This window comes from Danio rerio, chromosome 5, assembly GCF_049306965.1.
Source record: "Danio rerio strain Tuebingen ecotype United States chromosome 5, GRCz12tu, whole genome shotgun sequence".
Classification (NCBI taxonomy): domain Eukaryota; kingdom Metazoa; phylum Chordata; class Actinopteri; order Cypriniformes; family Danionidae; genus Danio; species Danio rerio.
In genome coordinates this window covers 5,890,951-5,906,531 of record NC_133180.1, presented here as the reverse complement: position 1 = coordinate 5,906,531, position 15,581 = coordinate 5,890,951, and the positions used below count along the sequence as shown (strand labels likewise).

The 15,581-nt window shown below is 36.3% G+C and overlaps 1 protein-coding gene across 2 annotated transcripts in view; it reads left to right on the top strand.

Annotated features, from left to right (window-relative positions):
• Positions 1 to 12,552: 12,552 nt before the first annotated feature.
• The window catches only part of mvb12ba (multivesicular body subunit 12Ba), a 79,870-nt gene continuing 76,841 nt past the window's right edge, over positions 12,553 to 15,581 (top strand). Inside the window, exon 1 of one of the 2 annotated variants that reach the window (NM_001076606.2) lies at positions 12,553 to 12,770. Coding sequence is in view for 1 of the 2 variants with exons in the window: in NM_001431133.1 (NP_001418062.1) it covers positions 12,957 to 13,004 (48 nt within the window). In the remaining variant the exon portion in view is untranslated. Of the gene's footprint in view, positions 13,005 to 15,581 lie in introns of both variants that reach the window. The other variant, NM_001431133.1, reaches the window with a different exon arrangement.

Genomic DNA, 15,581 nt, shown 5'->3' with positions numbered 1-15,581 from the left:
GTGGAGGGGACCCTGACAAAGAAGTGCAGATTCAAATGCAGGTTTATTACACAGAGATGGTCAGGCAAGCAAGTCAACACAGGGACAAACAGCATACAGATGTATGCAGTGAATCCAGAGTCGTGGTCAATTAACAAGGAAATGATCAATCCTGGCAGCAAACAACTTAAACAATTAACAAATAAAGAAAGGCAAAAGAAGAGAAACAAGTCATAATGTGCACAGTAGCAGTATAACAAGACTAAGCAATTGGTGCGTGCGTCTGTGCTGCTTTTAAAGTACATGTAATCAGTTCATAACGATCCTCCAACTGTGTGTGTGCAATCAGCGGAATCTGGAACAGGTGCGTGTGAGCACTCTTAGCGTGTTACTTTATTAAATGGATTTGATAGTAATAATCTAGGAAAAGTCTTTAAAATAACTGTGTTTCTCTGTAAACATTTTAATAAAAATATCTGTAGATTTATTGTTTTTTGCACTTTTTTTCAATAAAGAAATTTTACCTTAATTTTATGGTTTTTGTTTGGCAGCCGTAGCTGCCAGTCATTTGACCTTTTTTTACGATTCATTTTTATTTTTTTAACAAAGCAAGTAATTACAATTTATTACTTTAATTTTTATGTAATTTTAAATGTACTTAAAAAACAGGAAAAAACACTGTAAATAATATGTCAATTTTTTTTTACAAATTGCTGTAATTAGTCATTACTTATATAGTACATAAAATAACATTCAAGCCGTTAATTTACAGATATTGTTTGTAATTTTTACGAACTTTTGAATATAATTTAAAATAACAGAAAAAATACTGTATAAATAATACTGTAATTTCCCTGTATAAAAAACACAAATGTCAGTAATTTGTCTTTAATAATAAAGTACCTAAAATGAAAGTCAAACGGTTAATTTAGAGAGATTGGTTGTCATTTTACTAAGTTTTGAATATAATGTGAAATGACAAAAAATTACTGTAAAAAAATTAAGGATATTTTCTGTAAAATTAGGTTTTTTTTTTTACAGTGTATGCATGCAAAGTAAAACACACACTGATAAGATTCATTGAAATATAACAAAAAACATTAGAATGTGCCACAGCGGAATGAACCGCCAACTTATCCAGCATATGTTTTACGATCATTTCTTTAATTGCTCAGGACAAGTTTAGGGAATTATGCATTATGACATTATTTTATACTTCTGTTAGCCTTAAAACAATGCAATGCAAAACTTCCCCCATAGCAAAATTTCTCTGGCCCAGATCTGGCCCACACCATCAACATTTGCTTGGCCCACATGCCGCAGTGAATTACGGTACATGACTGGACCAAGTCTGGCATACATACAAGAGGCAAACATGGACCATATCTGGGCCCAGTCTCAGCCAAGTAAATTACCCATAACTGGGCCTGAACTGGGCCAGATGTGTTGGTGTGTCACGACTGCAATGTTTTTTATAAACCATGAAGCATTTCGTTTTTTGGCTGTGCTTTTTCCTGAAGCTGTCATGACTGTCAGTGACCACCTGAGGGCGCTGTAGTTCAATGGACACTGAGTAAAACTACAGCGCCCAAAAAGACTACATTTCCATACATTCTTTCGTGCACACACCCGGTCTGTCATCTACACTGATTTCAACCACAGCTGTCTCCAATCTCCGTTGATTACCTGGACTATATATTACCATTCCACCTCTCTGTTTGTTACTGCGTCGTTCTGTCACAGTAAGCGTGATAAAAACAGAACAAAAACAGGAACAAAAAGGGTATGGATCCAAGTGCAGATTTAATATTAAATAGTGCGGTAACAGTGAACAAAATCCAAAATCCAAAGTGCAAAGTAACAAAATAACATACAAACAACAAAACAAGAAACTAAAACAGATTAAACACGAACTAGACTTAAGCAAGATACAAGAGCGAGATCAAGAACAACATACCAGAGCTGACAAGATAGACAAACGACGCACTATTTAATATTAAATCTGCACTTGGATCCATACCCTTTTTGTTCCTGTTTTTGTTCTGTTTTTATCACGCTTAACGTGACAGAACGACGCAGTAACAAACAGAGAGGTGGAATGGTAATATATAGTCCAGGTAATCAACGGAGATTGGAGACAGCTGTGGTTGAAATCAGTGTAGATGACAGACCGGGTGTGTGCACGAAAGAATGTATGGAAATGTAGTCTTTTTGGGCGCTGTAGTTTTACTCAGTGTCCATTGAACTACAGCGCCCTCAGGTGGTCACTGACAGTCATGACAGAAGCGACCTGATTGATAGAATTTTTTCTTTACTCAAAAATAATTGAAATGTATTTTAAAAGTGGGTCAAACTTACGTGGCCCACATATACATTTTTAATATCTGGGCCAAATACTACATTTGATATCTGGCCCAAGTCTTGAATGCCACCTGTAAGACGGTGCCACCTCGGCCAAACCTGGGCCATGTTTGGCCCACGTGCTGTATGCCAGTGCCGGAAGAATGCCTGCTGTGCCAGCTTTATGCCAAATCTGGGCCAGAATTCTTTGCTACCTGTGTTAAATAACAATTAGAAAGTTCTCAATAATGAAATTTAACCTGTATATTAATCACAAAACAAATGCAGACTTGGTGAGCACAAGAGGATTCTTCAAACTAACCAAACCAGTTTTCACCAGAAGTCTATTACATTATACACGTTGGGTGTTTCATTTATCTGTAACTCAGTTCAGTTCATATTTACTTTTACAGTCAATGATTCAGACGTGTGTAAAAAAAATTACAGCTGTAGCAATGCCGCCCTCCTGTGGCCATACATCCTCATTACAACATAAACATTACAACAGATGATGCAGATAAGTTAATCATGGCACTTTCCGTAGAATTTTGATAGATAGCCTTAAGCAAGATGAGATTTAAGGTCAAGTTTAGTTTATAACTTAGTTTAAATCCTTACATATCTTTAAAAAGGTTCAGACTGAAGCCTAAAACTGATGTGCAACCAAAGCCTAAAATGACAATTATTAATTACTCAAATAACCAACATTGTAATTTGAGTTAGTACATTTTAATGACAGAAAATAAAGAGAATAAAATAATAATAGATATACTGAAATGTTGAACACAAAAGTTTGGTAATTAAATGTTTAAACCACACTACCTGACAAAAGTCTTGTTGTGGACCCCAGTTGTAAGAGCAACAAATAATAACTTGACTTCTAGTTGATCATTGGTAAAAGTGGCAGAAGGTGGATTTTTCTGATGAATCATCTGTTGAACTGCATCCCAATCATCACAAATACTGCAGAAGACCTACTGAACCCACATGGAGCCAAAGATTCTCAGAGAAATTTTGGCTCCATGAGGAGAAGTTTGGGGAATGAAAAATCATGGTTTGGGGTTACATTCAGTATGGGGGCATGCGAGAGATCTGCAGAGTGGATGATCAACATCAACAGCCTGAGGTATCGAGACATTTGTGCTGCCCATTACATTACAAACCACAGGAGAGGGCAGATTCTCCAGCAGGATAGCGCTCCTTCTCATACTTCAGCCTCCACATCAAAGCTCCTGAAAGCAAAGAAGGTCAAGCTACTGCAGGATTGACCAGCCCAGCGACCATACATGAACATTATTGATTATGTCTGCGTTATGATGAAGGAGGAGGCATTGAAGATGAATCCAAAGACTCTTGATGAACTCTGGGAGTCCTGCAAGAACGCTTTCTTTGGCATTCCAGATGACTTTATTAATCAGTGATTTGAGTCATGTCAGAGATGTATGGATGCAGTCCTCCAAGCTCATGATGGAGTCAGACACAATATTCATTCTGTCTCCACTGCAGCAGGACTTTATATTCTATTCATTATTATTAAGTCAGACCTTACTGTCCTAATGATATCATTAATAATCAAGGCATGATCATAATTTTATTGTGGTAAAATAAGTGTAATCTAGAGGCCTTTGCCTTCATATAAGCCACTTCTGATACCAAATGATCAACTAGTTATTACTCGTTCTTTCTAAAACTTGGATAGGCGACAAGATTTTTGTCAGGTATTGTACAATAAAATAAAAACCAAATTGAAATATAAAGAAAAAAATGAGAGAAGCTAAACAATATAATTATAGTTGTAGGTCAAAGACGAGATGTCCTCATCTTGTGCCCTCGTCAAATGATTAAATGTTTTCAAATATAATTATAGATTATATATATTGAAATTAGGCGAAGCAGTGGCACAGTAGGTAGTGCTGTCGCCTCACAGCAAGAAGGTCGCTGGTTTGATCCTCGGCTCAGTTGGCGTTTCTGTGTGGAGTTTGCATGTTCTCCCTGTGTTCGCGTGGGTTTCCTCTGCGTGCTCCGGTTTCCCCCACAGTCCAAAGACATGCAGTATAGGTGAATTGGGTAGACTAAATTGTCCGTAGTGTATGAGTGTGTGTGAATGAGTGTTTGTGGATGTTTCCCAGAGATGGGTTGCGGCTGGAAGGACATCCGCTGCGTAAAAAACATACTGGATAAGTTAGCGGTTCATTCCTCTGTGGCGACCCCAGATTATGTAAAGGATTAAGCCGACAAGAAAATGATTGACAGAATATATTGAAATTATATATAAATGTATTTATAGAGTATTATAATATAATTCATTCATTCATTTTCTTTTCAGCTTAGTCCCTTTGTTAATCTGGGGTCGCCACTGCGGAATGAACCACCAACTTATCCAGCACATGTTTTACGCAGTGGATGCCCTTCCAGCCGCAACCCATCACTGGGTAAATACAATATTATTAAATATATTACAATAATATTTCATTGTCATATTGGCATAATAGATATGTTGGTGTAAAATGAAAAAAAAAAAAAAAAATACTATAATAGTTGGCAGTTCATTACACTGTGGCAACCCCTGATAAATCAGGGACTAAGCTAAAGGAAAATGAATGAATGAATAATAGTGTATAAACTTATAAAATAGGTATGCCATTGAGCTATTACAGAAATAGCAGACATTTGCCTTTTATGATCGATAAGTCATGACAACATATGTTTATATGTATAGGTTTCACTTTTTAAAATAAAGTTAATCGTGTTTTAATTGATTTGGGTTGGCATCCGGGTGCTTTGCTTTCCCCAATAGTCCAAACACTTGAGCTATAGGTCAATAGGATGAATTAAATTGGCCGTAGTGTGCGTGTGAATGCGAGTGTACGGATGTTTTCCAGTACTGGGTTGCAGCTGGAAGGGTATCCGATGTAACATAAAACATATGCTGCATAAGTTGGCGGTTCCTTCCACTATATGACGACCTCTGATAAATCGGAATAAGCAGATGGAAAATGAATGAATGAGGTTAATTTGATTCAATTTTTTTTACAGTGCACAGACGTCCAGCCTAAACAAATGTATGATCGTGTACAGGAAAGATCTAGATCATTTTAAATTATGACTGTGATTTCTGGAAATCATATTTCCATTTATCTGCCGCCAGCCCTCAGCACACACATCTGCTCTGTGATTTAATGCAGTCATTTATAATTTGGGGGAGCCCTCGACTCTCGTTAACTGATGCCACTGCTAATGTAATTAAAGGCAGATTATCATGTCTGCAAGGCACTCCAGATGGCACCATTCACAGGGGCTGCAGATCAGTGGGCATCGATGACAGGGCATTTACATTCGGCAAAAGCATCTGTATTTAACTTTATATGCATGCAAATGACACAACTACAACTCTTCAATGTTGAAGTTCAGGGGCATTATGTATCAACGCTGCGTAGTGCGTTCGCACAAAAACGTTGCGTACGCCAGGTTTCACGCTTACGTTTGGATTTACTAAAGATGAAATTAACGTGAAAATGTGCGTTGGTCCATGCAAACTTCATGTCTGGCATACATGTGTTTCTTGTGTGTGTTTGTTTTATTTACGCTGGTGACTCCTAGATGCAGTTGTGTTAAATTGCACACAACAAAGTATCGCACCAACACGTATAAAACATTGCTATTGATTTATAATTGAAAGAATGGGTTAATTGACACAATATTTTTTTTTTACCAAGTATCTGATTTAGAACATATAAAAGCATTTGCAAATATATACAACCATAACGCCCCATTCACACGGGGCGTCAGCGTCAACACTTCCCATTCACATTGAATGGGTGACGTCAGGCGATGCCGAACTGCATTGTGGATCCGTCAGCGCCGCTTTAGAGGCGTTGCTCGCTGCAGAAGTTGGGACTAGCTCAATTTTTTCAAGCGCCGACGGAAGCGTCAGCCATATAGATCGCTGTATGCAAATACACCAGCTAGACAGTGGCCTATTGCTGACTGAATTTCATTGGCTGATGCTTCTATGACGATCGTTTCAGCCCCAACCTCAGACACGCCTTCAGTCAAGCGTTGACGCTGAAGCCCCGTGTGAATGGTGCGTTAAGGCTAATTTATACTTCTGCGTCAAGTAACGTATATTACGGCGTGGCCTATTGGTTGGCTTGGTGGCGCTGACGAGTCTGGGCGGGACCGAGAGCTGCACGAGGCCGATAGAGCAATTATATAAAAGTGTTTACCTCTTGGTTAAAGTTGTTGCACGTTCGTCGATTCCTGCCTCTAAATGAACGAGTTCAGAATAAACAAAATACTAGCGAAGAAACTCGACACAGAGGAACATAAACACCACTGCCAACTAGCGTTTTGGAAGTGTTAGAGCAACCGAAACAGCATGCAGAAGTATAAATGCACGGCTACGCGTGTTGCATGCGCCGTGGGTCACGCCGATCACTTGACGCAGAAGTATAAACCAGTTCAAGAAACACCACAGATAATGCTTTATAATTCTTTAAAAACTCCCTTTTAGGCTTTGATCCTAATCAAATGTAGTAGTAGTAGTCGTAGTATTAAAACTTTATTGTCCTTGACAGGACATTTGTTATGGGCATCGCCATATTGCTGCAGACACTCACTAAAACAAGCAATAAAAAACAATAGAAAATACAACAATTACAAAATTTATAGTGCTAATTAAGATATACTCTTATTAAATAAACCCACTGACACAGGTACAAAGGATTTCTTGTAGCGGTTTAACCTACACTTTGGGACTCTATATCTTCAACCAGAGGGAAGCAGTTCATACTGTGGAAACAAAAAATGAGTTGGATCCTTTACAATCCTTTCCACCTTATTGAGGACACAGTTCTCATATAAAACTTGAGGATTAAAATATTCATCGTGCCCGACAATTTTCCATGCTGTCTTTAAGAGATGCATCAGTTTAGATTTACACTGAACAGATAGGTTGCCAAACCACACTGTGATGCCATACCTGACAATGCTTTCAAGAACTGCTTTTTAAAACAACATAATGAGCTTCTTGTAAAGACGCAACCTCCGTAAAAAATACAATCTCTGGTGTAAACGAGAACAAACCCACTCAATGTGTGTTTTCCATGTGAAAGAATTGTCGATGTAAATGCCCAAGTACTTATAGGTTTCTGACTGAGTAATAGGATGGTCATGTACAACCACTTGACGATGGTCACCTATACACTTTGGTTCAAATACCATCTCTTCTGTTTTCTTAGTATTTATTAAATGCCTGTGTGTCAGCATAGTTACAGATTAAAAAACAAGACTAACATCCAATGCTAATGAGGGAGAGATGGCTACTTATGGGCGGGGCTTTCCCCCTCTGATGACACGTACAAAAGGAGAATGTCAATCAAAGTGTTTCTGCAGACTGTTTTTATCAAGTTTGATTATAAACCATAGAATTAATCATTGTTTTACCATTAGAACCTAGCTAAATATACACACTATTACCACACAACTGCGTTTATAAAAGTGATTTTAGCATAATAGGTACCCTTTAAGGTATGTAAGATCTCAGAAAGTACCTTCTGTCAATGTAAATCCAGCTCTGACATTGGTCTGCTGTGATTAGCCCCTCCCCTCCATAAGCCAGCTCTTCTCTGATTGGTCAGCTGGCCAATTTAGATTTGTCTTCTCCATGTTTGAAATGAAACAACCATTTCTTTCGCGTTTGTATATGAAGGCATTGATGTAGATCACTAGCAGACAAAAGATTCGGAAATATAACAATTCGTTCAGTTGATTCAGAGTCCAATCTTTTTTATGAGATACAATATCTTTATTTATCAATACATTAACCTTAAAGGCAATATTTTAATTTTAAGTTTAGTAATAACATTGTAATTTTCTCAGAATATGCATTTAATATAAGAATAAATGAGCAATGATTTTGATAAGGTTTGTTTGAATCCATTTTTGCTTAAGGTCTGTATGCTCCTCCCCTTCATAAGCCAGCTCTTCTCTAATTGGTCAGCTGGCCAAGTCTGTTTTGATTAGTCTTTTCCATATGTCCATTTCAAATTGTTTGTTATTTATGGAAAGGAAGAGAATATGAAAACATAGATCTGTTGCTGACTTAGATCAGTAGCAGGCACTGATTAGAAATTAAAATAATGACTCGTTCCTTTGATTCAGAGTTCACTCTTTCTTATAAGATACAATATTTGTATTTATCATGCACCTTTCGTATTTGTGCTTTGCAGACTGTTTACTTTTGAGGACAGCTATGCTAAAAACTGTAAAAAAACAAAATGGTATTTTTCTAGAACCAGTTTGACCTGCTCTTTAATAGTGACTAAAGATTCAGAATCTACAATGAAGTACTAGCAAAGCTTTGGGCTCAGATTACCTGTAATCCTTCTTAAGAATGAACTGAGGGCTTCGTTACAATCCCATTAGTTCTCTATGAGATCCAGGGAATTCAGTGTTCGTCCTCCATGGAGAAAACACTCTTTGTCTCTCAAACTTTCTCACTGTGACTCAATGTTGTGTTGCAATCTCTTTCTCTCTCTCTCGCTCTCTTTCTCTCTCTCTCTCTCTCAGTCCGAAACACACCTTGATATTCAATGCAAAGCCAAACAGTTCAATTTTATCATGCAAACAATCAAATATTTAAATATGTATTGTATATATTTTTTTCTTCTGGAGAAAAGTTTTATTTATTTTAGTTTGCTGAATAAAATAAATGTATTATTTTCCTCCTCAGTGAAACAGCTCGTGGAACAGGAACAGATGTATACAGGATTTAAATTAATAGTTCTCACCAAAAAAATTGTAATTTACTCACCAAATTCACCAGGATCCAAATCTGTTTCTTTCTTCTGCTGAACAAAAGAAAATATTTTATTTTCACATATTCAGAGAAGAGATGTTGATCAGCAAGAAGTTATTTTGATCATGGAAATATAGCACACATACATTTAAATAAAACAAAATACTCCAAAATTCATTCATTCATTCATTCATTCAATTTTCTTTGGCTTAGGCCCTTATTTATCAGAAGTTGCCACAGTGGAATGACCCGTCAACTATTCCGGCATACGTTTTATGCAGCGAATGCCCCTCTAGCTGCAACCCAGTACCGGGAAACACCCATACACACTCATTCACACACACATACTCATACACATACGCATGTTTTTAGACTGTGGAAGAAACCTGAGTACCCGGAGGAAACCCACACCAACACAGGGAGAACATGCACAGAAATGCCAACTGACCCAGCTGGGACTCAAACCAGTGACTTAGCCATAAACTTATTGATTGGAATTACTAGAGAATAATATTACAGAACTGCACCATTTTTTCTCATTTTGTCTCATCTTATTCACTTAAAGCACGCGAAAGAAGGCTGTTGGCATGTTTGCATAGTTTTTAAAAAGCTTGAAGGTCTTTGCAGCACTTGAGTGTCAATCTTTTGCTTCTTTGCCTTTTTTAAGCTTCCTTACCATTGATCCACTTGTTTCCACTCATGTGTTAATCTGCTCTATTCTGATTTAATGGTGGCTTTGATGCTCAAGATACAATATATTGATAAGTACAGCTAAATTATTATGTATATATAATTATAATTAATAATATATATATATACACATATGTATATTTGTAGTTTCTCGCGAGATTTGTCAACATGTACAGACAGTCTCACTTGCTCTTTAGACCCATAGATGCACATTTTTAGGGCTTAAAAAATTGGTCCCGCCCGGGTTTCTAAATCTCCTAAAATGTCCAGGATTCAACTTTTGCATTTGCTTTCTAAAGTTCGTATGCATTTTATGGACTACCTTCCGCTTGCTTTACAGCTGACAGCGCACACCGCTGCGAGACCGAGGCAAAAAGTAAACAAGAGATTCATTAATCTAAGCCACAGGTGTCAAACTCAGTTCCAAAAGGGCCGCAGCTCTGCACAGTTTAGTTCCAACTCTAATTAAACACACCTGATCAAACTAATTGAGCCCTTCAGGCTTGTTTGAAACCTACAGGTAAGTGTGTTGGAGCAGGGTTGGAACTAAACTGTGCAGGGCTTTGGCCCTCCAGGAATTGAGTTTGACACCCCTGATCTAAGCGATTCAGAAAAACTTTACTACTCGGAGAGGACGAAATGACATCTAAACTGGCTGCAAAATATCTGTTCGCCGTTAGTGGTTAATTAACAGATTTGCCTTATTTTACAAAAATCTACTCGTTTTAATCTTGCGATTATGATATTTTTTTAGAGATAATGTCTGTTTTTATTCCTTTTTCTGTCATTTATTTTTCATTAGCTGATTATTTTATTAATTTGATGATGTTGATATATTATATAGGCTGTTTTATATACACATCTAAAATGCTTTAGCATTCAAATTTGCTTTGAACTTGAAAGAGAGTGTAGAAAATATAGTTAATTTTTTTAATTTTTCATTAGAGCTATCCTTTATTCTCTATTAGTATGTTGTGTATGCCCATGCTTTGCCTAAAACGATGTTAAATCATTTACATTAGTCATCCTTTACTATATATTTTTTGTATTCTATACTATATTTTGTATGCTCTGTCAAATAAGTTAACCAAAACTAGCCTTTGAGAAGGTGTATTTAGCATACCAATGAGGCATTTTGTAGAAGGAGCTATCTTGGATAAGAAATATGGAGCAAAAACAATAAAAATAATGTGTGCCTCTCGCTTCTGACTTCCTGTTTAACCATTTATAAAAGCATTATGGGGCCCATAGAGGTCTCTAAGCATTGACGGGAGTTGTTCACGTAATAGAAATTAACATCGGCCATTGTAGATATCTAAATAAAAGCACTATAATATTTAACCTGATAACATTTCACAGTAGTCCTTTAACAAATGATCATTAAATCATGAATTATTAATTATTTAACCTCATCATAGCCTACCTTCAGAATGAATTTAACCTTCAAAAAGATCTAATCTATATTCGAGAACACTCTTATATATAAACTCTTATATATATAAAGGCTCTACATTGGCATTGCTGGTTCTGTGAAGAACCGTAAACACCCAAAGAATACAGGAAAAATGTCATGAATTATTAAAATGTTCAGGACTCACATTATTAACTACTCTTTGAAGAACGTTTTTTTATATCCCCAAAGAGTCCTTTAGTAAAAGGTTCTTAAAAGCATTAATTTTTTATAGTGTGAGTCCTAAAAAATTTTTATAATTTCTTTGGCTTCTTTATTTTTAAAGTGTATTTGAGGTTCGGGTGTTCAAATACTGGCCTTTGATTCAGAATATATGTTATATGATATTTAATTGCAATAATGGTGACGTAGTGGCGCAGTAGGTAGTGCTGCCACCTAACAGCAAGAAGGTTGCTGGTTCGAGCCTTGGCTGGGTCAGTTGGCGTTTCCCTGAGATGGGTTGCAGCTGGAAGGGCATCCGCTGCGTGGAACATATGCTGGATAAGTTGGCGGTTCATTCCGCTGTGGCGACCCCAGATTAATAAAGGGACTAAGTCGAAAAGAAAATGAATGAATTAATTGCAATAATATATGTGTTATATGATATTAAATTGCACTCACACATCATCACAACAACATCAGCAATGAAATTACAGGAAACACTACACACACACACACACAAACACAATTAGTTTTTTGTTGGTTTTATATTCACACATTATGATTTTTTTTCCTTTATAATATAATATCAAAAAATATTATTAGTAAATTCTGAATATTTAATTCAAATTAGCAGCTGATGACCATCAAAGTACATTGTTCACAGTCAACTAGTGCAAATGTCATATCTAAGATTCGAAGTACCATGGTAAACAATATAGGGAGCATGTCAATATAAAACCAACTATACCTCAGCAATGACTGCTGCTTGTTCAAACTAGCTGCTTATTTAAAATGAGTTGAAACAACACGAGTAATTCTTAACATTTTTTGTTACAACTTCATTGTTTTATGTTTAATCCACTTAAATGTGTGAAAGCAATAAAGTTAACTTAATCGATTTATGTTGGGACAACATGAAATAATTGTGTGAAAACAGATTTTTTGTTGCAGTTACAATTATTACGATATAATGTGACAAGATAATTGTTTAACGTTCAATCCACTTACATTTGTAAATATGATGAACTTATCTTAATCGATTTTTGTTGGGACAACATAAGGAATTGTGTGGAACCCAGGATTTTTAACACACACACGCACACACGCACGCACACACACACCTCCCTCTATCTCAGTTTCAGTGACTGGTTTTAGAAGCGGCAGTTTCTGAGGACCCCTAAACCACCCTGACGACAAACGGAGAAATGCGCCGTTTAAAATGGATTAATTCTTTACCGGGAACATCAGCAGTCCATCCGTGAGCCGTAAAGACAGACAGAAGAGGAACCAGTGGCGTAAATCTTGTTTAACCGCAGCGTCTGTCTATCACTGTGAAGTGTGTTTGTTGGGGTAAGAGAGACGTCGATTAGCTTTAGCGCTGTTAGCTTCGCTGGTGCTTTGCTTCTCTGTCCCGCAGCCGGGCTTTGTGAAAATCACGCCGCATTCCCTGCCGCTCCGCCCCGCTCTGCTCTCACGCGCTGCCGAGGCTTCTGCGGCCCTCCATACGCCTGCTGCTGCCGCTGTGTGCTGCAGGTCATGAAAAGCTGCTTTTGTCCAAAACGGAAGGACGCAGTGCATTTTACAGTTAAGTCAATGTTTAGTTTAATACTACAGTCGATTTTGCACAAATTTCAAGATGAAAACAAAAAATTGAGGACGTTGGATTAGCTTGTTAGCTCGCTCAGGCTAAGTATTGAATGTCAATGGAGTCTCCTAGCAACCTGCCGGCTAATGCTAATAGCTACAAATTGGGTTTCAGCCAAATAACAAAGCGCAATGCAAAGAAAATATGATTTATTCATGTTATGCCTTTAAGATATTATAAAAGCAGCAACGAGGTGTGAATTGTTTAACAACGTGTTATAACGTTATGTCGTGTAAGTTAGTTGATGCTATTATTGAGGACTGCTTTATAAAATAACGTTACTGCTTCTCTTTAACAAATACCGTTATGCAGGAATATAACGTTAAATAATAATATGGCCCAATATTTATTACGGAAAGCATTGTTTGTCTGTGTTGGGCAATATCCAGTCTGCTTGGTAATCACATTTATAACATTGTTTATTATCAGATTTTAGATGTAGATGTCTGATATGTCTGTTATTGAATTCAAGAGACTGTGTAAACAGAGGTTATGTCAGGAAAACAAGAGCTGTCCGTGTCTTATGATTTGGCTTTTGAAATGAGATTTTCAAACTAGATTGAAGCTAAGATTCCTAATGAATTTGATAAGCCAAGATAGGATAACGGTACTGTGTCATTTTGTTATCAAATTCTGCAATTCGGGTTAAACAGAAGAATCAGCCAGTTATTTCGGCCAGGGTGTCTCCTCAATGCTGCTCTTGTTTGCGAGATTTATGAAGCCATTCATGGCTATTCATGTTTGTATGATGATCGTGAATATACAATATTATGGTCTGGATCAGGGGTGTCAAACTCATTTTAGCTCAGGGGCCACATGGAGGAAAATCTATTCTCAAACGGGCCTGACCATTAAAATCATGGTACTGTATATATAACTTAAAAACAACACCTTCAGATTGTTTTCTTTGTTTTATTATGATCAACATAAAGCAAAAAGCTAGAGAGTGAGGACAACCCAATCTCTCAGTAATTTGTAATTTTTTGATATAGTTGCTAATTCATATAGATTCATACAATCTCATTTGTACAATTTAGCATGTTTTGTTTGTCCACCAGTGATAGTTGTGTTTAGGGGTGTGGGTGCCTCACCTCTTTTTTTTTATATCGTACATTTTCGTACGACTGAACTTGTACGAATTAGCCACAAAACTGACAAAATGTGAAATAGTTACATTTCCTTGTGAGGACACCTCAGTGTGGTGTGGCAGGGCATAGATGTGGTCTTTCTCTCTGAGAAGGCTGTAGAACCGATGCTGATTCAAAACGTTTTATCGCAGGGTTTCTTAACCTTTTTTACTTTGGGCTCACTTCTTTCTCCGATCGATTTTTGTAGGCCCACCTGAAAAATATCTTTTCTCAAAAATATTTGTATGAAATGCTCATTTACACCTTTATTTATTATTAATATAAGTAGTATATATGTACAAATGTATTATATATATATATATATATATATATATATATATATATATATATATATATATATATATATATATATATATATACATTTGTTGTGCCTTCTATTATTTTCTATTATCAGAATGTTATATTTAACTATATATAAATGTAAAACTGTATAATATATATATATATATATATATATATATATATATATATATATATATATATGTATATATATATATATATATATTATTAAAACTATATATATATTATTAAAACTATATATATATATATATATATATATATATATATATATATATATATATATATATATATATATATATATATATATATAAAATCAGGGCTCAACAATAAGGACTGCCCGATGGTCCGTTGCCAGCGTGTAAGATGCTCGGGACAGTAGACAGGATCGTTACTGGCCTGATCGGGCCACTGAGGCCCTGTCACTGAAGTTTAATTTGCCTGTGACTATTTGTCAATTGCGTGCAAATACAGCCAGAATCGAGAAACCGTTTGTGTTTTTAAGCCTTAAAATGCTACCTTCTGGGTACCTCTTATCTGGAGGACCATCTGATTGGATGTTGTAAGCACGTTTTTTTATCGTAACAACCAGTACAGCGAAGAGGCAGCAACATGGCGGCAACATCAAGTGATGATGCTAAAGTAAAACATTTGTTTCTAACGTCTTGAAAGCAAACATTTAGGAGGGTACACCACGTCTAAAAAAAAATGAAGTGATGTTTTGTACAGTTTGCCGTCAGTTTGGGAGGTCAGCCATCTTTTGTTTTGCAATAAAATACCTGCACATTTTGCTACTTTTGTTTGCAAAACACTTTGAATTTTGCTCATTATACATTTATTAACATTTTTTAAATATTTAAATTCGAGATTCACAAACATTTTGATAATTTTTTTTTTTTAAATTTGTGGCTAAGAAATAGCTATAAACTTTTTTTGGTAGGGCCAGTGAAAATATTGGCAGAGCAACTAAAAATCAGAACCACTGGTTCAATCGGGCCAGTAGAAAAAATCCTTAGCGTTGAACCCTGCATATATATATATATATATATATATATATATATATATATATAT